Source organism: Podarcis vaucheri (assembly GCF_965113315.1).
Source record: "Podarcis vaucheri genome assembly, chromosome: 10".
Taxonomy (NCBI): domain Eukaryota; kingdom Metazoa; phylum Chordata; class Lepidosauria; order Squamata; family Lacertidae; genus Podarcis; species Podarcis vaucheri.
In genome coordinates this window covers 41,354,334-41,379,356 of record NC_138748.1, presented here as the reverse complement: position 1 = coordinate 41,379,356, position 25,023 = coordinate 41,354,334, and the positions used below count along the sequence as shown (strand labels likewise).

General features: G+C 44.0%; 1 protein-coding gene across 1 annotated transcript; it reads right to left on the bottom strand.

Annotated features, from left to right (window-relative positions):
• Nucleotides 1–8,807: 8,807 nt before the first annotated feature.
• MGP (matrix Gla protein) lies at nt 8,808–19,864 on the bottom strand. Its single transcript, XM_082240869.1, has 5 exons — nt 19,725–19,864; nt 14,739–14,879; nt 12,836–12,871; nt 9,754–9,835; nt 8,808–9,186 (listed from the first exon to the last, which is right to left on the bottom strand). The coding sequence occupies exons 2-5, from the start codon at nt 14,797–14,799 to the stop codon at nt 9,048–9,050; spliced, it is 318 nt and encodes a 105-aa protein (XP_082096995.1). The 5' UTR covers nt 14,800–14,879; nt 19,725–19,864; the 3' UTR covers nt 8,808–9,047.
• Nucleotides 19,865–25,023: the final 5,159 nt, after the last annotated feature.

The following is a 25,023-nucleotide window of genomic DNA, read 5'->3' as shown; positions in this document are numbered from 1 at the left end:
AGCTCCCATAATTCTTTAGCACTGTTAAGGTGGTATGAGAGTGTTTTAAATGTAAGTGTGGGTGTGAAATTTAGATTGTGAGCAAGAGGACAGGGAGTGTCTTAGAACCATTTTATTTTTATTTTTTTAGCTGCTCTAAGAGCCTTTTTGGCTAACAGGCAAGGTGTAGATGCCAGTAAAATAAACAATCAAACAAATAAATAATGAAGGCTCTGCACTAGCTTTTCAATCTTGATTTTCCCACAAGTCAGCATGCCCATACCTTTGTTCTTTTGCAGCCTCCCTTGTTTGGAAAGCAGAAATCATCCACCATCTGATGCAATATTCTTGGACTGGACTGGCCAACTGGCAGCCTGCAAGCTACAGCTGTCCACCAAAGCAATATTATCTGACCTTTGATAAATCTAGTTAGGATGTAGTTTTAAAAAGTAGCTCACTTTCACTCATCTGGGGAAGAAAACTGTTTTCAAGTTGCATGAGAAGGAGAAATATTTAAACCCTTTGCTGCTGCAGGTGGATTTTGTATAGTTGCACATTCCTTTTTCAGGCAGATTAGCAGCCCAGGGATGGTTCATCGGTGCGCCAGGAAGTGGTCTCTTGACAACTTTCAAGGAGTTGGAATGAGACAGCCACCAGAGCTTAGGGAAGGCGACATCGCTCCTCTTGACATCGGGGAGCCAAGTGTCTCTTTGTGATGAAAAAGCAGTTTGTAATTTGGAAGTGACCCGAACGAGATGAGGGAATGTGAGAGTTGTGGCTTCCCCTGCCCATCTCCACTCTACTTATATATTTGTAAGTAAAATAAGCTATTAGAAACACAGTGTATATCTCCTGTGTTCTCTCATCAAAAAGAAACCCAGATTAAAACCCTGGAAACACATTATGGCTCAGAGAAGTCAGGAGCATCTGACATCGTGTGATGTCCCAGCTCTGATTGAGTGCATGTGCAGTACCCTAACTATAAGGTTCATACCACAAATAGGGAGCTGGTTCCAATTTTATTATGATTCATGAGAGAGCCAGTAAACTGGATCAGTGCCTAGGGAACAGAATTTCCCCCCCCCAAAAAAAAAAATGCAGAAATTGGTTGCCTCTTTTCTATGATAAGTTGATAACAATTACTTATCTTTATTTTGAAATAGTTCTGATCTTTCCATTGTTTAGACTTTACGCCATCACTTAGGACCAGATTTATCCCCCCCCCCCTTGAAACTATTTGCATTCAAACAACAATCTTCTTTGTACTTTGGATTTTCAGACAAGTAGCCAAGGAGAACATGAGGGTTTAAACAAATCGATGTGTTCTCCATTTACTTGGAAAAATGCTATTATTAGTGTTGGCTTGCAATTCCAGCACCATGACATGAAAGCAGAGCGTTTGTTGGCCCCAGTAATCTTTGGCTACTTTGGAGAAGTTTGCTTAGTTAATCACTTAATGCTACCCAGCAACTAAAGTGTACTCGTACTCACAAGCGAAGATGGATGGATTGCTTTGGAGGCCTCTCTAACCAAGATGGCAACTCTCTCTCTCACACACACACACACCCCAATAAAGAAAAGTGGAGCTGCGGAATCATCAAATCATTCCCATTCGGAAAAATGAAAAGGGCACACTCTCTTGGATCCATCACCTTTTTATTATTAATTTATTCATCATCATTATTAATACTTTTTCATTATTTACAGTATATAGCACCACAGACTTTCCTTATCTGAGTGCTTCATGTTCTGCAATGTATTTGACCCCCAGAGTGAGGCCACCGTGCCAGAGCATTCTGGAGGGTAAAAGCTGGCGAAGAGGTGTGGGGCGGGGAGGTGCACGGAAGGAGCGAATCTGGGCGGTTCTCTTTTGAAGTCACAAACAATGGAAACTCCCCAAGCCTCCCTAAATAGAAGATGAAACACAGGTTCAAAGTTATGCTGGGTGACGATGATAACTGGAGGGCAGTATGCTGCCCTCCAAAATGTGGAACCTTTCAAAGTCTTTGTGTGTAATGCCAGCATTTGTGTCACCTGAAGCCCATAATTTAATCTGCGTCACAGTACATTTTGAGCCATGTACACACTAGGCCAGGGGTCAGCAAACATCAGCAGGGGGCTGGTCCACTGTCCCTCAGACCTTGTGGGGGGCCGGACTATATTTTGAAGGGGGGGAGAACAAATTCCTATGCCCCACAAATAACCCAGAGATGCATTTTAAATAAAAGGATACATTCTACTCACATAAAAACACGCTGATTCCTGGACCATCCATGGGCCTGATTCAGAAGGCAATTGGGCCAGATCCGGCCCCCGGGCCTTAGTTTGCCTACCCATGCACTAGGCAATATTGTGCATCCAGTGCTGGGTGCAAGTAGCTTGTGAGGGGTACATCATCCCCGGGTCATCCCTCTCCCACACTATTCTGCTGGAAAGCTTGTACAGTCTACATCTCAAGGGCTTGTCGCCTACAGGAGTACACAGAGAGCACTTTCTCAGCATCCTGATGGGGCAGACCTACTGGCATTGCAGAGCTGTGTCATTTCCCCTTCACCACGTTTAACTTGTCTGTGAATGAAACATGAAAAATAGGAAGCAGTGCAGTATCTTAGCTGCCTCTGTATACTGATATATATATATATATTCCATACATCAGCATATCAACATATCATTTTCCAATTCCTCTCTTTCAGAAGATTCCAAGTACTGTATATGTATGTGTGGGCCAGTGTGGTGTAGTGGTTAAGAGCAGTAGTCTCGTAATCTGGGGAACTGGGTTCGCGTCTCCGCTCCTCCACATGCAGCTGCTGGGTGACCTTGGGCCAGTCACACTTCTTTGAAGTCTCTCAGCCCCACTCACCTCACAGAGTGTTTGTTGTGGGGGAGGAAGGGAAAGGAGATTGTTAGCCGCTTTGAGACTCCTGAAGGGGAGTGAAAGGCGGGATATCAAATCCAAACTCTTCTTCTTCTTCTTCTGCATATAATAATAATATATTATTTATACCCCACCCATCTGCCTGTTTCCCTATCCACTCTGGGTGGCTCCCAACAGACAATTAAAAACACGATAAAACATCTAGGAGGACTTGTGGGCTACGCAGTGAGGTGATGGGACAATCGTCACAGTGTAAATGACCCCCGGAAGGTTATTCACCAGAAATTTAGAAAACAATTAGGTAATTACAACTAAAAAGGCTGGGGAGAAGACAGGAGAGAATGAACCAACATGTTTCTTACACCCTCTCAATTTTCAGTCTAAGCATATATCATGTGTGAGAGTATATTCTTTAAAAAGCTCTGTGGAAACACTAATTGAGGGGAGGGGATTAGAGAACAACATTGTACACTAGTCTGAAGCATGCCCACCCATGTGTACAGGCAACCTGAATATTAGATGATGCTATCACACAAAGATCTGCATGATTGCAAACTGCTATGTACAAAGCTCACTGCAAAGACAGGCCCCTGTGTGTCTCAAAGGCTATGTATGTACACAGCCCTACCACCTTATAGCACGCCTGCCTGGATGGTCTACCTCTGTCCGCGTCACTTCCATCTTTCCAGTTCTTTGAAAGGGACCCACCGTAGACTGAAGGCCTAAATGCTTGACATTGCACATATTTAACAAATATAAAAGGCTGCTGTGTGTTTTAACGTTGCCACATTTAAAGGAAGGAATCCAAACTCCTGTGGTCAGTAGCGGGCTGGAAATATATTTACATAATCACTTAAGACTGGCACCAGCTTTGGGGCTCTGCCCGTTCCTTTGGCGTTGATAAACATGCCACATGGGTGCACTGAGTTCATGTGTATGAGTGAGTCCATGGGTGGCCTCTGCATGGTTTGGGGAACTAATCCTTGCGATTGATTTGGGGTGAGATGGAAGCAAAGTTAGGTCTCCTAGAACGTGCTCGTCTCGTTTGGATATTTCCAAATATCTGTGGCTTTGGTTGCAGGGCCATAACTTTTCACAGTATAGCTCTATCTGTTGAGAGCCAAAGGCACTGAGGCAACGAAACGCCCAAGATTGGGCTGGCAGTCTCAAAGGCTACTACAGAAGAGCCTTCTCAGAATAGCATGTACTAGTACCTACTACGAGTAGTAGGCACTCAGAGAGAGTTTGTCTCTACCAAACATGTACTATATTACTTGTAGATAATCCAGAATATTTAACACTGGACACCCACAACTTACTGGCAACCAGTTCTGTGGTACAGGTCTCCTTCTCCTCAGGGCCGTAGCTAGGGGGTGATGAGGTGGGCCCCCGCCAGGGGTGCAGGCGAGAGGGGGGCACAAAATTGGCTAAAAATATGACCATAAATATGTCTCTATAAATAAAAATATCAATTATTGCCTCATAAGAAAAGGTTTTAATTAAAGGTTGGATTGAATGGGGGGGTTGGAGAAGAGGCAGAAAGAAGAACTAATTTTTCCATGGGTAGGGGGCACAATCTGGACAGTTCTGCCAGGGGTGCAAGTTCAACTAGCTATGGCTCTGTTTCTCCTTGGAAGACTCTGGTGGAGAGAGAAGCAAAAAGGGGTTTCTTACAAGTGAGACATTCAGACTTTCTGGGTATTGAGATTGTTCTGATTCATTTCTTACAGTAGATTGCAGGTAGCCAATGTGGTACCCTCCAGATGTTGTTGGGACTACAATTTGCAACATTCTTGACCACCCGTCATACTGGCTGGGGATCATGGGAGCTGTAGTCCAACCACACCTGAAGGGCACCATATTGGCTACCTCTACAGTCTATTATCGCGAAAGGCCTAGGGCGGACATTTTGTGTGGCAAATTCTAATGCATACAGCTCTCCTTTCTAATCAGGAAACTGATTCATGCTTTCTGTATCTCCCAACTCCTTCTCTTCCCTCCACCTTCTGTATTGTTTATCCCTGTCTCTTGTACATGCCATCCATCTCTACTTATCATGGGGATGCGAAGTCCACCTCCTCCTCTCTTTTTCTCCTTGACGCTTGGTGTTTTTCTCGCACGCCACCTTCTTCTCTCTCCCCGCGCAGGCACCTGACTCTTCCCTCTTTGGAGGCTGCTCTATTTCCTCCATGTGCAATGGAACAGAATATTTCACTAGCCAAAAGCATCAGCCTCAGTTCAGAGGTGGGCAAGGCACTTAAGAGTGGGTCAGGAGGATCCTGATGTTGGTCTTACCAGGGTTGTCTGGTGAACTTTGGTCCAAGTGCCATGGGGCTGAAAAAGGAAGAGCCAGCAATACTCAGGAACAAGATCACCATCACATCGTCGTGGGGGCTTTTGCAGCAGTGCAGACTTGGTCTTGTCAGGCAAATCATTGGGGAATCTCTTGTTTTCCTTTGGGCCTCTTTGTCCTTGTTATAGTTCACACTAAATACAAGATGAGGTGCTAACAGGTATTAAAGGTGTGAATTTGTGAAGAGAGAAGCAAATAGCTGCACCGGCTAGATGAAGGAGTTATAGGTCATATAGCACATGTCAATACTACAGTAGGGAAACTGCAGTTATGCTACTCCAAGTCACAGAGTTTTACCCAATGCAACACTCAGTTATGGTCCCATCAGTGCAAGGATCTCCACTTGTGCCATAGGACCTCCCTGCATAGCCCCCGACATCTGTTCAAGAAACTCCTCCGATCCTCTGGAGCAGATTTGGGCAGGGCATGTGTCATGCACAGGGGGGAAATTCCATTGCTCAGGCAGAAATCCTTGTGCTAACAGGATATATTAGTTGGATCCACCCACAGTCTACAACACTTTTAACTGCTGGTATCTTCAACCTGGACATACTGGTAGTCAACATGGTGCCTCCAGATGTTTTGAACTACAACCCACATCATCCCTGACCATTGGCTATGCTGGCTGTGGTTGATTAGAGTTGTAGTCTAGCAACATCCAGACTCACCATGTTGGCTACTCCAGCCCCAACCTATGTAAAACCAGTTGCTCCATAACACATTCTCCCTTTCAATTTTGCATAGACCTTGACAGCCCAGTCTTCTCTTTCCTGCTCTGTTTTCTGGGTCCCAAAATTCCTTACAAGCCTTCTTGCCTACTGGCCTGCCAAGGTATGGGCTAATCGGTCACAATCAGTTTCTCACTTTTCCAATCTTAAGTTCAGTTCTCCACATTCGAGGCCATCCACTTAGCTCAGCTGGTTACAGTGTGGGGCTGATAATGCCAATGTCGTGGGTGTCATCCCCCTATGTGCCACCTGCCTATTCCTGCATTGCAGGGGGCTGGACTAGATGACACTCAGGGTCCCTTCCAACTCTACGATTCTGTGATTCTATGATTCTATTTCCACATCAGTTTGAGAATGTCTTAGCCCTCATGAAAATGCATTGGCCTTTTAGTGCAAATTTCTCCTATGAACACATTTTGCAAAGCAATTTCCACCAATATATACATTTTTATGCATATTTTACCCTAGTACATGCATCTTTGCACACATGACTGGAGAACTGCACTGCAAAATTCAGAAAAGTGAATTATGAAGAATGGCTGTGTTTTGGAAAGTGTGAGTTAAGTAGGTTCACCTTTAAATGCAAGCTAAATCCCATTTCTCCCCATTCCTAGCCCTGCCATTGGCCTCTCCAGTCCTTTTTCAGTTTGCTGGCCCCAGCCTAGAAAAGATTGTGCATGCTTGATCTGAAGCTCTTGACAGTAACCTGCGGGAGAAGCATTCATTGGAAGGGGTTGCTGGTTCAGCTTCATAGTTAAGCAGATCTCTATAATGTAATTTAGTGTTTTGTGAGGTCCTGCATGGACTGAGTCAATGTATAAGCAGGATGTGGTTTAATTGGGCTTTCCTCTATATTGGTGAGGGACACGGGTGGCGCTGTAGGTTAAACCACAGAGCCTAGGACTTGCCGATCAGAAGGAAGGCGGTTCGAATCCCCACAACGGGGTGAGCTCCCGTTGTTCGGTCGCAGCTAGCAGTTCGAAAGCACAAAGTGCAAGCAGATAAATAGGTACCGCTCTAGCGGGAAGGTAAACGGCGTTTCCATGTACTGCTCTGGTTTGCCAGAAGCGGCTTAGTCATGCTGGCCACATGTTTGTCTGCGGACAAACGCCAGCTCCCTCGGCCAATAAAGCGAGATGAGCGCCACAACCCCAGAGTCAGTCATGACTGGACCTAATTGTCAGGGGTCCCTTTACCTTTACTATATTGGTGACTGTGACATTAGTCCACCTTGAAGCTGTGTGGTGTAGAACAGAGGTAGCCAACAGGGTGCCCTCCGGATGCTGTTGGACTTCAGCTCTCATCATTATAAGCCAACATCACCAATAGCCAGGGATGATGGGAATTGTAGTCCAACAACACATGGACAGCACTATGGTGGATATCTCTGGGTTGGAGCATTCACTATGAGGTAGGGAATTCAAATCTGAGATCAAATCCCTACTCAGCCACAATGCTTCCTCAGTGTCCTTGGCCCAGTCCATGGGAAGTGGGGGGGGGGGTGTGAATGCAGGAATAAATATCCCCCAAACAAGGAGTTCACACCCCACTTGCCCCCACATTGCTGTTCTCCAGTCATTAGCATGTACTATAATTTTTCTTTAAGAGATCTTATCATGTGGGAGACAATTCATATACTTTGCCCCTCCTGCGCACACCCACCCTGAAATTTGCTCTTCTACTGCCTCTGGTTCAGCCAATGTTCCTCCGTTTATCTTGCCTCAAAAGGCAATCGTGAGGATAAAAGAGGAAGATCATGCCTTGACCTCCTTGGAGGAAGGCTGGGATAAAAGTGTATAATAATAATAATAATTATAACCCAAACTAAAAAGCGGCAGGCTTTTGAGAGCTTGAATACTTCACAACATTGATCTTAGAGGTGATCCAAAAGGGAGACCAGCTTAAAAAGACTGGTGGAAACCATAAAATTATGAGTGAGTTTATAACCGACTAATATGAAAGCAACAGAAGTTCCCACATTCTACGCAGAATGTAGAGTAAATATGCAAATGTGCAGTGGGGCCACGAGTTTCTGTGTCCACTCACCACCAGCATGCAACCCCTTTTTTCTTAAGTGGGAGGATTGTGTGTGTGTGTGTTATCAGTGGCATCGCGGGGGGGGGTGCGCCCCGGGTGCCGTGTCTGAGGGGGTGACAAGAAGGCACCCCTTAGGGTGCTTGCCACACCGCCCCCAGGTGTGGCGGTGCAAGCAGCCATCATGCCACCACAGCCGCATGTGAAGGATCCTCCGTTCACGGCTGCAGCCGCGAGCAGAGGATCTGGCCATCGTCCGTACGGCGCTCGGGCGGCGCCAGCGGCAAACCGCTACGTACAGCACATGCACGGCGTCACACGCATGCACTGTATATAGCGACGCTGAACATGCACCCTATGTAGCGACGCCATGCATGTGTCGTACGTAGCGGCGCAACGCATGCGCAGCCGGCGCTTTCCCCTGCCCCAGGTGTCGGTTAGCCTTCGTTCGCCCCTGTGTGTTATATCAATGCACATGTATACAAAAAATTTGCCCTTCATAGCATACGTACTACAACTGCTGTGCAGTACCACTGTTCCACCATGTGCTCAGTGAACACACTTTGGTGAAGGTGTGAATATGCCCAAATCTGATTCAAACATTTCTGTAGCTACTTGCACCATTCAATCTGCTTTAGCCCATTGCCAAATCAGCCATCCAGGCCAGGCTATTATTGTGTGAAAGAACAATTTTACTGCCATTCCTAGAGTCCATCCAACAAAACAAAACAAACGTATCTGTTAGTTTTTTTAAAAACTGCTAAGCAAGTGAGTACAATTATAGACACCAGTTTCTTGGCATGGGAGTGACCCAAAGAAAACTCTTGAGTTTTGAACAAACAGTATCAAACCAGAAGTTTATTTCATAATAAACACCCACATCCTTCTTTGCCCAACCACCACTACGTCAGCATTGTGCTAATTAACACAGAATCTAGAAATCATTAGCTACAGAAGAATGAAGCAGCAGGTGGGATAACATACAGTTAACAAGCAACAATACATTTTGGAGATGTCACTCTTTGTAGATACAGGAAACCCAGGCTCCAGGCACTGGGAACGGCGATTCTTGATGTTCTTATTTGCCACGTCTGTGCCCAAAGAAGCGCCTGTAGGCAGAGGCATAGCCATAGCGCATGGCGTAACGCTCACAGGGATTGTAATCTTCGCAAATCTCCCGCTGCTGTTCCTGGGGGGTCTTGTTGCGCTCTCTGATCCTGCTCACAGTAGCAAGAGGGGAAGATGGGAAGGGGGGGTGGAGAGACAAAATATTATTATGACTTACATCTACTTCCGCTTTTCCAGCTGCATCTTTGCAAGGCTTTAAGTGATTTCTAATTCTGTCCACAAGCACGTGCCAAAAACCTCTGCAAAGTCTTGAAAGGGTTTGTCATTTTTTAGAAATATGGCAGCTTTCACACAAATGTCGTCTATGAAAATATGGGTGACACTGTGTGCAGAGTCTGACCCTGAGATGAAAACATGTGGGCAGGTGCTGTTTCTATGGCTTAGAAGCGGTACATGCAATAGGATCCTGGGGCAATTCTGCAGAGGATCTAGTAGAGATTTTTGATATTATCACAGGGTCCTGGGGGGCTATTCCATGAAGGATCTAATAATAGGGATCATGGCTCTTGCCATTAGCAATGCATCATTTTCAGATTCTCCCAGTTTACCATTTTCCAGTTCAGTTCATTTTCCAATGGCTTCTCTCTTGCCTAAGAAAACACATCCTCTCCATTCCCCACTCACCATGAATAACTCTGGACACTAAGAAGACGTACCTTTCCTGCACAACTTGGTTCCTCCTGTTCTCAGGTGGAGTTCTCATGAAGATGTTGGCGTGCCTTCTGTTAATGAAGGGACCTGGAGGGATAGGTATTCATCATTATTATGAGGTTGAACCGAAGGCCAACAGTTCTATACAAAGAAAAGCATTGCTCTCTTCCTGTATCCTCCCAATATCAGTCTTTGTGATGGCCAATACAACCAGCTTGGTCTATACATTCTTGCCTTTCTGCTGTTAATAGCGACTCATGCCCTCTCATTTCCAGTTTTCAATGGGCGCTTTCAGATGGCCAGAAGCCATTTTTGGCTACAGCTAAGCCTTAATGCATGAAGGAGGCTACTGTAAGAGGTAAGACTGATGAGTTTCTCCAAGAACTCTGCAACAAAGGACAGCAGGAGAGAGGAACAGTGGTGAAGGTAATGGCAGAGGGCAGGGGGGCAGGTAATACTGATAGGCAGGGTTGCACACTTTCGCCAAATATGCCATCACCATTTCTCCACACCGGTCGAGTCAAAAGCACTGCGCCGGTTCACAACGGAAAGCTCTACAGTGCTGCTGCAATGCAAGCTCTAACCAATTTTACAACAGCACCTTAAGAAATCAGCATCATAGGCGGAAAAAATGCAGGAATGCAATGGCCTGGGAAGACCCTGAAGAAGAAGAAGAAGAGTTTGGATTTGATATCCCGCTTTATCACTCCCCTTCAGGAGTCTCAAAGCGGCTAACATTCTCCTTTCCCTTCCTCCCCCACAACAAGCACTCTGTGAGGTGAGTGGGGCTGAGAGACTTCAGAGAAATGTGACTAGCCCAAGGTCACCCAGCAGCTGCATGTGGAGGAGCGGAGACGCGAACCCGGTTCCCCAGATTACAAGACTACCGCTCTTAACCACTACACCACACTGGCTCTCAGAACATTCTACATTCTCATGAACAAATTAAAGAAATACTGTAATGTTGGTGCTGAAGAGGACAGAGGGAGGTAGAGCTAGGTAGCTTCCTCTAGTTCTTAGATATAAGAGTTTAAGAATGGCTAAGGAGTGTCACAACCAGTTGGTTCCCGCAGTGCTTTCTTTGGGCTAGATTGAATTTGTGCAACATGATTGTGGTTCCATCATCTCCATAGAGACATCACCCCACACTCTAATTGAAAATACTTCTAATATTTTCCCTTGCATAAATATCCTTCTTGCCGCATCACTTTTTCCTTTCTTGGCATTTATATATTTGCCTACACTTGTGTGTGGTTAATCTATCAGTTTTCATTTGGCTAAGATAGGCACAAGTTAATCGGTTCTGCTTTGCTATTTCAACAACTCAGTGTCTCCAGTATGTGAAATATTTTGTTGTGTGTGTTTTTCCCTCTGTGAGTTTCCCAGCTGAATGAAATATTTCTGGTATTTAGGACATTCAGGAAAAATACCCAGCATCAGTAGCCCTCGCCACTACGACCACAGAAATCAAAACAGCCACCATCCTCTCAGTCTAAAACTCTTCTGGCAAGCTCAAAAATCACTCCAGAAGTTTCAGATGACTCCCATCATCCCCACCCAGTGTGAACAGTGATTAGGGATGATCGGCATTCTAGTCCGAAAGATTTGAAGGGCAGCAAGTGGGGAAAACCTTTCCTAGAGAAGATGGGCATATTTAGGGACAACAGTTAAGCTTCATATTGCAGACAGAGCTTAAAGGTGGATCCTGGATCTGAAAGGATTGGAATCCTATCCTGTTTTATTTTCATCTCAAGAGCTCTTACAAAATGACTCTGCAACTACGTATCTGCATTTTGCATCCTATTTGTCAAGTGACTCAGTGTCTATCTTTCCTATTTCTCTTTGTATTCTCCCTAGTTGTTTTAATTTGACTTAAAAGCCCTATATCTTTACAATGAACCAACCTCCCCCTTACCTTTACTTCTAATTCATACTTATTTAACAGCCCAAACCTACGTGCGTTGACTTAAGTTGCTTGAAGCAAGCTTTGCTGTGTTCAGTCCTGGGCAAGAACGTACAAACTTGCTACCTAAGGGGTCAAACATGCTCCTGCGAGTGTTTCAGAGGCCTGTGGGCTAGCTGTGCAGGTCTTTTCAGTTCATGGTAGTCCCTTACTGGTCTACCAAATGGTTAGGTACTGGAATGGGGCTTGCATGAGTTGTGAAATCTGCAGTGCTGACTTTCTGCACTGAGAATGAAGATGTCCCGGGGGAAATAGCCCTTGCCTTGCCCTTCCCCAGAACACAGTTTGCACTCCACATTGGGAACAAAGGCTGTCTGCAGTAGTGACTCCCTCCAACAGCAAACCAGCGTGATGAGAGCCACCTGATTAAAACCAAAATGGGTCCACTAAGAAACAAAGGAGAGATATTTGCATGCTCAGGGGTTTACAAACACACACACCTTACAAAAAACAAACAAAAAACAAAAAACCACTGCCAATAGCCACAGGATGTTAAGCTTCTTTTCCAGCTGAAGGTCCACAGTCTGTAACTATTGAGCATGCTGAGATTGCTCTCTTGGCAAATGAGGAACTGGGGGAGCAGGGAAAGGAGGGGTGGAGTGCCGTGACTAGAAGAGTGGCTGGAACTGTGAACAGGAGCACTTCTAGTAAGAAGAAGGATAAACTGCAACATCTGGTTGCAGGTCTCACTGGTTATTGTCTGTTCTCATCCTGCCAATCTCAGAATTGCCTTCTGCAATGCAGAATGCAGGAAAGGTAATAACAGGGTTTGATACTCTTATGTGTCAAAAATTCTGTGCCTGTGGAAAACTAGTATATCAAGGAGGGCAGGTATTGTCTCTCTTTGTCCCTAACTTGCTAGATGTCAACATGCAGATTGTTTATTTCATGGTGGAGAAATCAAATGTACCATTACCCTTGACTGGACAGATTGGACAGACTGAAGGCAGGGAAGTGATGGTGGCGCATTCCTTAATTTTTATTCCTTGGATCAAGTAGAGGAAAAATATTTTACAAGGATCTCATAAAGTGGCATGGCAAGAGAATTTGGGATGTCCACAAAATCCAAAAAGTGAACCTCAAGCATCACAATAAATCACAGAGTACATAATAACGTTTCTTACTTGTAAATTCATGCGATTCAATACTCTCGTGAGACTCTGTGACAGGGAAAAGAAAACAAGGCAGTGTGTAAATTCATTGTTAAGAAAACAAAGATGGATATACATGAAAAAATATAAGAATAGCCTTGCTGGACCAGATCAAAACTGTCTTGTCCATAATGTAGCCTTCTAACATAGCTTACCAGATGCCCCAGTCCAGTTCACAAGCAAGGCATGATGAGGTCCATAATTCCTTGTTGTTTGTTCACAGTGTCAGAGATATACTGGTACTGGACATGAAGGTTTCATTCTAAGCTACTATGAATAATAGCTAACCGGTGCTTTTTTTCTTTAAAAAAATGTTTAGGGGTACTCTCATTTCCCTACTCATATTGAAATACTGCCCCTCAATGAGGCCAAACTTAGTTTCACAAAATGTTTAGGGGTTTGCATCCCCCTGCATCCCCTCAGAAAAAAGCAATGTAGCTAACAATAGATGTAGCCCCTTAAAGAATACACTGATTCCTCCGAAAAGCCATTTGTGCTAGTGACAATCATAGCGTCAGATAAAACCAATGCATCAATCAAATGGAGGAATAAGAAATAACGCTATGATCTTTTGGTTATGGCATGGAACTGGAATCAGAAGAATCTTTGAATGTTCTCCATTTCAGTGGTAGAAATAGAAGTGCATGTTTTAAGTTTACTATGGAAATGAGGGGAACATAAAAATGTATAACTGTATAACTTTGGCTGCATTCCTGAATGCATTTATTTTGCGATTCCTGAATGTATGCACTTACCCTTTCCATTTGCATTTATAAAATGTTGCACTGACTTAGTGCAGCATGGTTGAATGCTTAATATTTATTAGATCACGTTGATAAAATATATAATAGTTCTCAGAATAAAAGAATGCTAAGAAAAGTACAAAGCAATGGACACAGATTGTTATTTTGGGGTTAGATAGGTAAATCCCACCTAACATTAATGAATAAATCACAGAGTGGCAGGTATGAAAGGTACCAAAAATCTAAGCAAAATTTAGCAATTTGGCGGAAGCAGACACAACCAAATCATTTTTGATAGGCCTCTCACATTATAACATTCTATCTCAAATCAATCCAGTTCACATAATTGTGCCACAAGAAGGAGGGAGAAACCAAATATGTATTCATATAATTATAGGAAGATAAATCCTAACCATTCAAGGGAGCAAGAGCTGATTTGGACTCTGCCAGTGAAGCGAACTGACAATCCCAGTGAAGATGCTCGCCAATTGCACACTGGATAACTTGCTTTCCAACCTCAGACAAGATAAGCCACTTGTCTAGGACTTCCCCATCACTCCCATTTGCCCATCCCTGAGGTTTCAAAAGAAGCAGCTGGAATTTCTGGAAGGGACAAGTGTTCTTCTTTAACCCAGTGGGCTACTCATGAAGCATCGTTCGATTGAAATTCATCAAAATTCATCTTATTGATCTACCCCACAGAGAATCGGGTAGTCCTTTAACACAGTGAAATCCCAATGGGCCGCTCTTGTTGAAAAAGTAGTCTATGCATTTTGAAGACAATTGGAAAATCTGCCCCAAAGATTTTCTAGGCTAGCAGCAGAGGTTTCCATTGTGTGTGCATGTCCCACACATACATTCCCTGGTGGTGGTTAAGATAAAAAGGGGCTGTGAGTGATTGAGAACAGAATGGTTTGTATCAGGCATGAAATAGAAAGAAGAGAGCTCAATTTGGACACTGTAGAGGAACCAGAGGAGACAAGTGTGGAAAGGATGCCAAGGATGTAAATTATGACAGAAGGGTAAGTGGCAAAGAGGGGAAGTGAAAATTCAACCAAAGTGTGTGGCCAGAACATTCAGTTCCTGTGACAAACTATTCTCCCAAATGACTAGCAATAAAAGACATCACCTACCGTAACAGAAAGCTGCCATCATCAGGACGGCCAGAAGCGCAAGGATGATGAGGCTCCGCATGGTTTCTCTCTTTGCCCCTCTCTCTCTGCGACTGTCTTCTTCTCTGTTTCCACCGAGGACAGCTAAAGCCTCTGGGCAAGCTGCAAAGTTTAGCAGGGGAGTGTTTATTAAAACAGCAACAGCTGGGGAGCCAGAGAGTCAGATGAAGGGGGCCTGAGGAAGGCAGGAGGGACCTACTGGCACTTGCACTCCAGGAGGAGACTGTTATAAAACACCTCTCATCCTGGCTTTAAGATCTGCCTCTGGTGGGAGAGGGCAAGCTGCCTTCCCCTCCCTTTCTTCAGAGGGAGGACTCCACAGTTCAAAAGGAGGTGAGCTGTTAACTCTGCATGTTCCAGAAAATGTTGGTCTGTGGAGGGCTGGCCCATGAATTGGGCTCCTCCTAAACATATGTGTTTAATTTTATAATTTATCCTCTGATTTTCTTGCCTTTCCCACATTCATTTTGTATACACAGTTCTAGAACTCTGCAGCCCATCATCCCTCCAGGTACATTCACTACGTTTACCACTTTCCCTGGGGCATGTTCGTTTAAAAATTCATTTTAGCATTGGCTTTTCTTCTCTAAACTCCATCTGCCTGAGCCAGACCTATTATTTTGTATTCCATTGTCACCAATTGTCTGATTCCTACATCTCTCCTAAGGGTACCAAATAAGTCCCCCTCAAATCCCGCTTTGAACTTCTGCTTTCTGTGGCCTGGTTCTCAGAGTGGTGGTAAACTTGTTTGTGGCCTAAGACACTACCAGGCATGTGTGACTCCATTAATTTCTGTTTCTCATTTTTCTAATCTTAAGATTCTCGGTCCTCTACATTTACACATCAGTTTGTGATTTATTTTTTACCGTCCCTTTGAAAATATGCCAGCATTTTAATGTGATTTTCTCCAAATAGACACAATTTTGTATACAATGTTGCCTAATATAATGCATTTTGTGTGTGTTATTTTCACTAATATATACATTGATATGCACACTTTACCTCGGTATCTGCATTTTTGCACACATTACTTGGTTGGACAACTGCACTGCAAAATTAAGAGAAGTGCAAATTTTGAGGGACAGCTGCTACGGTTTGTGTACTGTTTTGGAAAGTGCAAATTACATAATTTTGATGCATATTGAATCCAATTTGTCCCTCATCCCTAACCAATGCAAGTCAGGACTGAATGCTTCTCTACACACACAAAAATGCCTCCACACAGGAAATTAGAAGCCAGAGTGAAAGGTTTCTAACCTGTTCTTCGCCATTACCTACATGTTTTCTATGAGGAGATGCTTTTTTAGGTGTGGAGGAGCATTCAGTGATGTAAGGACCCACACTTTTGGCCTGAACTGAAATAGTGCAGTCCAAACACAGGTTGGAAACCTTGGTGAGGTCCAAACTAGATATGACCAAGGCAGTCACATTTGTTCTTGGCATGACTCCTATTCATGCCCGAAATGGCAAGGGATCTACTTAATGTGGCAAAAAAATAAATAAATGTGTGTGAGTGAGTGAGGAGAACTGATCTGTCCCCCATTTTACTCAATTGCTGTAGTTTCTCCCACTACTAGAAATGAACCAAGTCAGGGTGAGGAGGGCACTTAAGTGATGGAGTATGGGCAGGAAAAGTGACATGGGGGAGAGTAAGAGAATAAATGTGCTCTTTTCAGATACTCAAGAGGAGTTGTGGTTTTTTTCATTATGCTACTAGATTTTAAGCTAAACAGCTTGGTTCCATATTGGGCTTTGTTAATGTGGGCCTTCAGGTCTGCTGAGCATCTACTCACACAGATACCCAGGAAGAAGATGCAAGTTCAATTGTTCAAATTGGTCTCTTGGCCGATTCAGAAACCATATGGCAAAATCACGGTGCCTGAACTCTTTGGTAGCTTTCCAGAAGATAATGTGCCAGCACCATAATAGGTCAGAACGGTAACAAGAGCAGTCTGCACATCAAAAAGGTGAATTTTTAGCATCACATCAAAAATGGATTTGTATATCAGTTGCATTGTTGCAATTCATTAACACCACAGTCCTATGCATGCCTACCTAGAAATAAGTATGTATGAAGCATGTATGGCAGGGCTGGCTAGCTGGAGCCCCTCCAGATGTTGCCAGACTACAACTTCCACACACACACACACACACACACACACACACACACACCTGACCATTGGCCATGCTGGTTAGACATCCCTGTAGCCAGGATGGAGAAGAAATGATAGGCATGGAAAACAATATCCGCCCCGCCCCCCATGAAGTTCTACTTCCCCCCTTCCTTGGATGTACAGTGGTACCTCGGGTTACATACGCTTCAGGTTACATACGCTTCAGGTTACAGACTCCACTAACCCAGAAATAGTACCTTGGGTTAAGAACTTTGCTTCAGGATGAGAACAGAAAACGTGCTCCGGCGGCGCGGTGGCAGCGGGAGGCCCCATTAGCTAAAGTGGTACCTCAGGTTAAGAACAGTTTCAGGTTAAGAACGGACCTCTGGAATGAATTCAGTACTCAACCCGAGGTACCACTGTACTAGAAAGGGAAAGTAGCACAGAATGAAAAGCTCTCTGAATAAACTGAATTGGGATTAAGATCCCAAGTTCCTAGAAATCAAGAACAGAGGAATATTTACTCATCTGTAAACTTAACAATTACCCAAAATGGAATATGTGGTCATACTCAAACCACTTGTAAAACCACATTCAGAATAAAACTAACTGGCTACACGGAGCAGTCACAGGTGCCAAATCAATCCAGATCTGGGCTGCCTGAACAGCTTGCTAGCCCATAAGCTTCTGGAGCCATACAGCCAAACAAGACATTGAACACTTAAGTTTGTTCTGGCTGGTGGGGCACATTTTTCAGCTATTCCTGAGGTTTTATGAACTTTTATTTTTTTTACATGTCCTTGATGCGTAAGATTAAGGCCGGGGTCTTTAGAAGTAGTGGTCTTGAGAGCAGATAGCAACATGTGCCCCGCTGGAATAAAGGGGGAGAGGTGGCCACTATCCAAGGTGGAAATGTTCTTCCTCCACTGTTGGAGACGATGCGCCTTCCTGGATGCCAGTTTCTGGGAATCCCAAGTGGGAAGAGCCCTGTTGCCCTCAGGCCAAGTTTGTGGGCTTCCCATAGGCTTCTGGTTGACCACTTTGAGAAGAGAATACTGGACTAGATGAACCTTAGCCTGGTCTATCTGAGCTCTTCTCATGTTCTTATAATATGAAACTCCCCAGGAGTAGGCAGGAACTCACACTACTCCCTTTGGCAAAAATACTTTGGAAGTGGAGAATGTCCAAATCATGTTGGAATTGGCAGGGCCAGGAAATAGCTCGCTCCAAACCCATAGCCCTCTTCCAAGTTCTGTGAGCATGTGGAAAGAAACAGAGAAAGCAGAAAGGAAAAGACTGTTTATAAGCACTATCCCCAGATGAATAAAGGACTTCTTTTCCCCAGTATCGGACGGACCTTTCCTTCTCAGTCATCAACCTCATCTTTGTTCAAACACTGCTTCTCTCTGAGATTTGTATTCACTTGGAGGTTGAGCCAGAAATGTAGCCCCTGACATGAATCCATCCCAGTCTCTCATACCAGCTTCCCTTCCACCCCTTGTTCCCCAGCTCCGCCTAGATTTTTTAGTCTCCTTTAAGGATAGTCACTTGCTTGGTAAGGAATTGCTTCTGTCCCCCAGAGTTCAGATTTACAGAACGTGGATTTTATGAGGCAACTGCATATCACGGCCCCTCTGGTGTCTGCAGGCCTCAGTGCTTCCAAGAAAAGATGGCTGAGGCAAAGGGAGGGAGAAAGAACAGAAGAAAAATAAGCTTGGGAGAAAGGCTTCAGGTGAGGAGGGGACAAGCTGTAAAGAGACTTCTAACAGTGATGCGTTGTCACAAAAAGCAGGGCCCAATTCACTTTCTTAACAGCCATTTTTGTCTTCAGCCTTTCTCCAAGAGCATGCTGGGAGAAAGGCCGCCACCGTTTCTCTGGCTAACTTTTTCCTCCTTGGTCTCTTTTGATTTGTTACCTCTGTCACCACATTAATTGCCAACATTACCGAAGCGTGGATGGGTTTTTTAAACACCATGTTGATACTATAAACATCTTACCCACAAAATGCCTAACATTTTCCGAGGGCAACTAAGAGCTTGGTAAGGATTTTGTTAACATAATAAAGTTTCAGTGAAAGGCCTGATTTTGATCCATCCAGGTTTTCATCAGCATGTCAATGACCTATGGCTGGCAACTCAGAGAAACACTGACATTTTTCTGGGTGTCATCATGACAACACCTGGAAGAATTTTACTTGTTTATAATCAATATGTTCAGGAAGTTCTTTGCCAGAAACATTGCTGCTTTCAGTTCTGAGCCAGAATTCATGGAAAGTAATGTCAACCATTTTCACCCAAATTACCTGGCTGTAAACAAGCAGCTTCTTCCATCATTGTCGATGACAGGAGAGAATCATTTAGAGAAATGGAACAGCCACCAATATTTTTACGCAGCCTGATCTGTAGCCTCTTTCAAAGGGGAAGAAGAGTATTATTGCTCGTGTGCCTGTCCTAAGTCTCTTTAATTATAAGCAAGTATCATTGAGACTGATCTTGAGTTTCCTAGTCAGCAAAAGCCCAGATCAGCCCATTTTAAAATCCTACAACCCAAAACAGGTAATCCATACACATTAGCACCCTCAGATCCACTTTTCTTCTCAGATTTTACAATTTTGCAGCATCTTTCTTTTTGTAGGCAAAACCCAGGAGCAAGTATTGACTCAGTAAATGACGATTCTGCATTTGTTGGGCTGTCAAAAAAGTAGCTCTCTGGAGCTTTTCACATTGAACTGGTTCATAGCAGCAAGTCACTGCATCTCTGCCATTTACTTCTTATAATTTTGCATGTGCAAGGCACCCCCATACAGACATTAGTAAGGTCCTGCATACTCACTGTAATGTGCTGCACTTCCTTCTGTAGACAGGACTTGCCTGAAGGTTCTCTTCTCCCAGTGTCCCTGCAGTCTTCACTGGCAAAGAAGGGGACCTTTTTATCTGTGATAAGTGACCCCTCCCTCCCAAAGCCCTCCCTCTCCCTATGCATCCTCCTCCAGTCTGGCACCTCTTTTCTAAACATTGCCTTCCCTCACTCAGGAAATCAGAAACCTCAGGAAATTGAACCAGGAGAGTGTATGAACACGGACGTCAGTGGCGAACGGGGTCAAAGCCACATCTTGGGGGCAGAGTGTCTGTGCCTAAGCCATTAACCACTAAGGGCCTTGAATGGAGGCCTTGAAAGGCAGTAGGAGTTTTGAATGGGGGCTCTTTGATGGCCAGATCTCCTCATTCCCTCCTCCAGCAATCGTCGTGCCCTGTACCACAAGCACTCTCAGACAAGAGCACACTTGCAAAGTCTTGTGGATAAATACAGAAGCCCTCGAAACCCTTACCATTTGGTTTGCATTCCTTAGTGGGAGAGGAAAGTAGGAGTGAAAAGTACTTGGGCTTTTCTGTTCGTATTCTCTTCTCTCCTCCACCCCCATCCCCCCAGCCAAAAGAGAGAGAGAGAGAGAGAGAGAGAGAGAGATGTTGAAGATTAAGAGAACACAGAATGAAGTATTTAAACTAAGTGGGAGTTTGGCACTCAAAGGAACCAAATTCTAAATCAGTTGCAGCAGGTGAATGAATGTTTAAAGAAATCCACTGTGCATGTAATGACAAAAGAAGCAACCCATTACATGTATGGCAGACGTATGGCCAATGCAGCAATTCTGCTTGCCATCAAAATATCATTTTTTGTGTGTGTGAGAGAGAGAGAGAGAGTTAAAATCCCCATGCTTGGAGGAGAGACCACCTGGTTCAACAGAGTGTAAGCATAGCTAGGTCTTATTTTTCATCCAACAGTTCGTATTAACACCACATGACAGCTCCCTTCAGTGTGTTTGTTCAATATAACAAATATTTAACCACTTGAGCCCATCAAAGTTTTAGCGCTACAAAGTTTCCTTTCAGAGGACGAAAATCCAGACAGCAATTTTGCACACTCCTGAGTGGGTGCAACTGGGCACACACATTAGCAGCGTCCCGATCAAAGACTGGTACCTATCCCAATGGGATGCTCACTGCAGTCAGTGGTGGATTTAAAAAAAAAAAAGTCCTCCTGAAACACCACCAGCGTTTTAGTGCGGATTTCTCTCAATACATATTTGTATGCAATTTTGCCTAATTACATTTTTCTGCAAAACAATTTTCCTTAGAATAATTTGTTTTTGTACGTTACTTTCACTAATACTTGCATTTCAGTGGGTTTTTGGTGCATTTTTGTGCACACGACTGGACTGGACAAACGTATTGGAGTCGTGTGAATTTCAAAGGATAGCTATGTTTCAGCTGGTGTGTTATTTCGGAAAGTGTACCGTACGTTACGGCATATAAGATGACTTTTTAACCCCGGAAAAGAGATTAAAAAGTCAGGGGTCGTCTTATACGCCGGGTATCTGCCCCCCCTCCGCTGCTGCTGCGATGGCTCCGAAGCAGCCGCAGCAGCGGTGGGCTCCACTCCGCACTGGGAGAGAGCCACCTGGGAGAGAGACCGCCCACTGCTGCTTCGGAAGCAGCAACGGGGGCGCTGGGCTCCTCTCCGCTCCGGGCTGCTTTCTCCCGGCATGGAGCTGCCCAGTGTATTAGGCAACTGGGCTTAAAAGACGAACCCCCAAATTGCAGCTGCCAATTTGTGGGGTCGTCTAATACACCCAGTCACCTAATACGCTGGAATCTACGGTAGATTAAGCCATTTTGCCTTTACCTGTGAACTGAATTGCATTGCTCCTTCATCCCTAGCCTCATTCCCCCCCCCTTCAAATGCCCCCAACTGCTGCATTCCCCAAATGGTAAGAAGTCCCCAGCTTAGTTTCCTTTGGATAAGAAAACTCTGGAACACTGTGATGTATTTGCAGTGCCTGTTTCTTTACATACATACAAGAAAATAACATGGATAGATTTTGTTTAAACATTAGCAGACACATCTGGATGGTAAGGATAGCTTAACTATGGAACCAATTGCCTAGGGTGGTGAGGTGTCCCTCACTGATGGTCTGCAAATCTAGGCTGAACACCCAACTGCTGGAGATGCTATAGTACTAGATTTCCTGCTTTGACAGAGGTTGGAATAGATAGCAGACAAAGCCCTCTCCAAATCTGTGATTCTATTACTGCCATAGACATTCATGTTAAACTCAGACCCATCCCTACAGATGAACAGGAAAACACTGCCAGTTGATAGCTCCTCTTTGAGCAAACACTTATCATTCTTCACCATTACCAAACAATCAGCTTCACAATCCAGCAGCCATAGCATTGTGTAACACACATCTGTTGTGTGCCATGTCCCTGAGAATATCTGGACGTTTGTCTGCGTAATGGTCTGAGAACTGTCCTGGTCACGTATTGGTTTTTGCTTTAGCTTAGCACATTGCAAGAGAGTGTGCAGAACTAAATGATTGTAGTGCATATAATTGTGATTCTTGAAATTCTTCCCCCAACACACACACACCCTAAAATGAAGGGCCTAAAAATGGCAGACACTCAGTTGCCTGCATGTTCCAAGAGATCTTCCTGTGATCCCAAAAGAGCTTCATGCCTAGGAACTGAGGTAGAAATTCCGTAAAACCTTTTAACGGTGAGGCCACTGTCATGTACACAAGAGTGTGGCCTGATGACAAAACTGGCAAGAACCAGTTTATGAGGAACCTACTGGCTGAATGTTAGAATAATTTTTTAAAAAAACTCCAGATAAGGTACAAGGAGGGCTCTGCATATACAGTAACAAAAATGGGTTGAGTAAGTGTTTCCAAGGACTATGGTTGGATGAGCGATTGTGAGGCGATGGGGTGGCAGAAGCTGGTTGGGGAGAGGATGAAACAGCCAAGATGACATGTTGATATACAGTGGTACTTCGTGTTACAGACACTTCAGGTTACAGACGCTTCAGGTTACAGACTCCTCTAACCCAGAAATAGTACCTCGGGTTAAGAACTTTACCTCAGGATGAGAACAGAAATCGCGTGGCGGCAGCGGGAGGCCCCATTAGCCAAAGTGGTACCTCAAGTTAAGAACAGTTTCAGGTTAAGAACGGACCTCCAGAACGAATTAAGTTCTTAACCCGAGGTACCACTGTAGTGTGTTTCATAATGGAAAGTTTTTGCAGACTCTCTAGACTCTGTCCTGTAATGCATTGCACAATCCAGCCTGACCAATTGGGAACTTGGTGTGAGCCTTCGTATTGAACCCCCAAATGGAGTTTTCCCCACAGGATGTGTGAGGAAGCAACAGACAAGTACAAATGTGCTACATTTAATGCAAACAGATATTACACACGACAAAAGATGGCTACCTGGCCATGCCTGTAGTGCACCATTACCTGTGAGCACCACAGCAGATGTTCTGACCACATAGTGAGAGGCTCACCATCTAGGGGGAAATTATGTAAATTGATTCTCTTAACTTAGCTTCCACTCAATGATTCCTTCATCACACTCCCCCAGACTAATCAAGCTATTACTCCTACGGACAGGAAAGGAAGGAAGGAGAGAAGGAATGGGGTTTGGGGTTTTTTAAGGGCTGTCAACATTATTTTGATCTCTGTAATAGTTGCTGGTGCTTTGACAAGGGGTCCATACAACTAATCAAATCCTTGTAAGAACAAGCGAAGCCAGGCAAAACATCAAATAGCTCATTGGGATATGAATCAGAAGTACTCACTCCTCTGTATTTCCTCCCTCATCTCCTTGTTTCTTTTGCACAAATTTATGTCCTGAGCTGACTCATTCTCTGCAGCCAGATGTGATTTATCTACATTATTTTCCTGCCCAGACTTGAAAAGTGATAAGAAACGCTTTGGACTACAAGCTGCTTTATACCAGTAAATAGTCCTTTTTTATCCTTTGTGCCAAGCTGCCTTGGGCCAACCCATTGCGTAAGATTCAAAGTTCCCAGATGTTTTCTATATTGAGTTGGACTCCATCTGCTGTTGTAAAATGGACATCATCCAGGTACCCATTTCCCCCACCAGGAATAGTCCTATTTGACAATGTTTTAGCAGACAGTATACTTAATTTTTACGACGATGGAACTGCATCCAAATGCATACAATTCTTTCTTTCCAGCGTAAGTCAAACCCATATGGACAAAATCCATATGTTATACCAGAATATCATACCATAAGGTAGAGAACGTCTCACTGAATGGAGCAACTGCCAATCCCTATATCTTAAGCCATTCAAGTAAAATGATTTCAACCTGAAGCTGAAGCCTGATACATGCTTAGGCAAGAAATCAAGATGTACATCTGGAATAGATTGTGGTGGTATTGGCGAAAAATTTATAGTATGCAAAGTACTTTAGGGCAGTTATATTCCCTCTATCTACAGGTCAAAAAGTTAAAATGAAGGTAGGGCAATGTGATCTTTGCAGAATGCCAAAAATGCATCAGCCTAGATTATGTTTCTTTTATTAACACATCTCTGGCAAGTTCCTGCATCAATGGAAAATGGGGCAGGGGTACATAAAATTCATTCATCCAGTTCTGCCATTCATTTTGTAAGGAGAAGAAAGAAATTCCTATGCCTTAAAGTACATGGCTCAGCTAATCTTATTTTACTGCACAGGACTATAGATGGCATTAACTACAAAGAGTCTAAACTCTAGCCAAATAATTTTGACATGATTACCTTCTGTGGTAATAACTGCCACAGTCCAAGTGCATGCTCTTTGAAGATGTATGGCTTCTTTTTTGCAGTCAGCTTAATGGCAGTTAAATTTTGGCACTTGGATTCCATGAATTAGAGGCGATAAAAAAGAACTGATTAATTTTCAAATACTGCTTCATCTAGGTAAAGATAAAAGGTAAAGGACCCCTGGACAGTTAAGTCCAGTCAAAGGTGACTATGGGGTTGCGGCGCTCATCACACTTTTATGCTGAGGGAGCCGGCGTTTGTCCACATACAGCTTTCCGGGTCATGTGGCCAGCAGGACTAAACTGCTTCTGGTGCAACAAAACACCGTGACAGAAGCCAGAGTGCACAGAATTATCAGTATTCACTGTTGCTGGTGCTTTCAGTCCACAAATGATAAACAATTGATTATGTTTTCCCCATTTTCACTGTGTTCCCTTTGCACTGAAGTTAATGGGGTGGAATAATATAATGACAACATAATTTACATACTTTTAAGCAAATTTACACAAATAAGTAATT

What these genes read in the sequence shown, in the direction of transcription:
- MGP (XM_082240869.1), bottom strand. Translation starts at nt 14,799, where the DNA reads ATGCGGAGCCTCATCATCCTTGCGCTTCTGGCCGTCCTGATGATGGCA. An exon ending in GATGGCAGCTTTCTGTTACG is followed by an intron (nt 12,872 to 14,738) that starts GTAGGTGATGTC and finishes TCCCTGTCACAG; the next exon opens with AGTCTCACGAGAGTATTGAA. An exon ending in TGAATCGCATGAATTTACAA is followed by an intron (nt 9,836 to 12,835) that starts GTAAGAAACGTT and finishes CTATCCCTCCAG; the next exon opens with GTCCCTTCATTAACAGAAGG.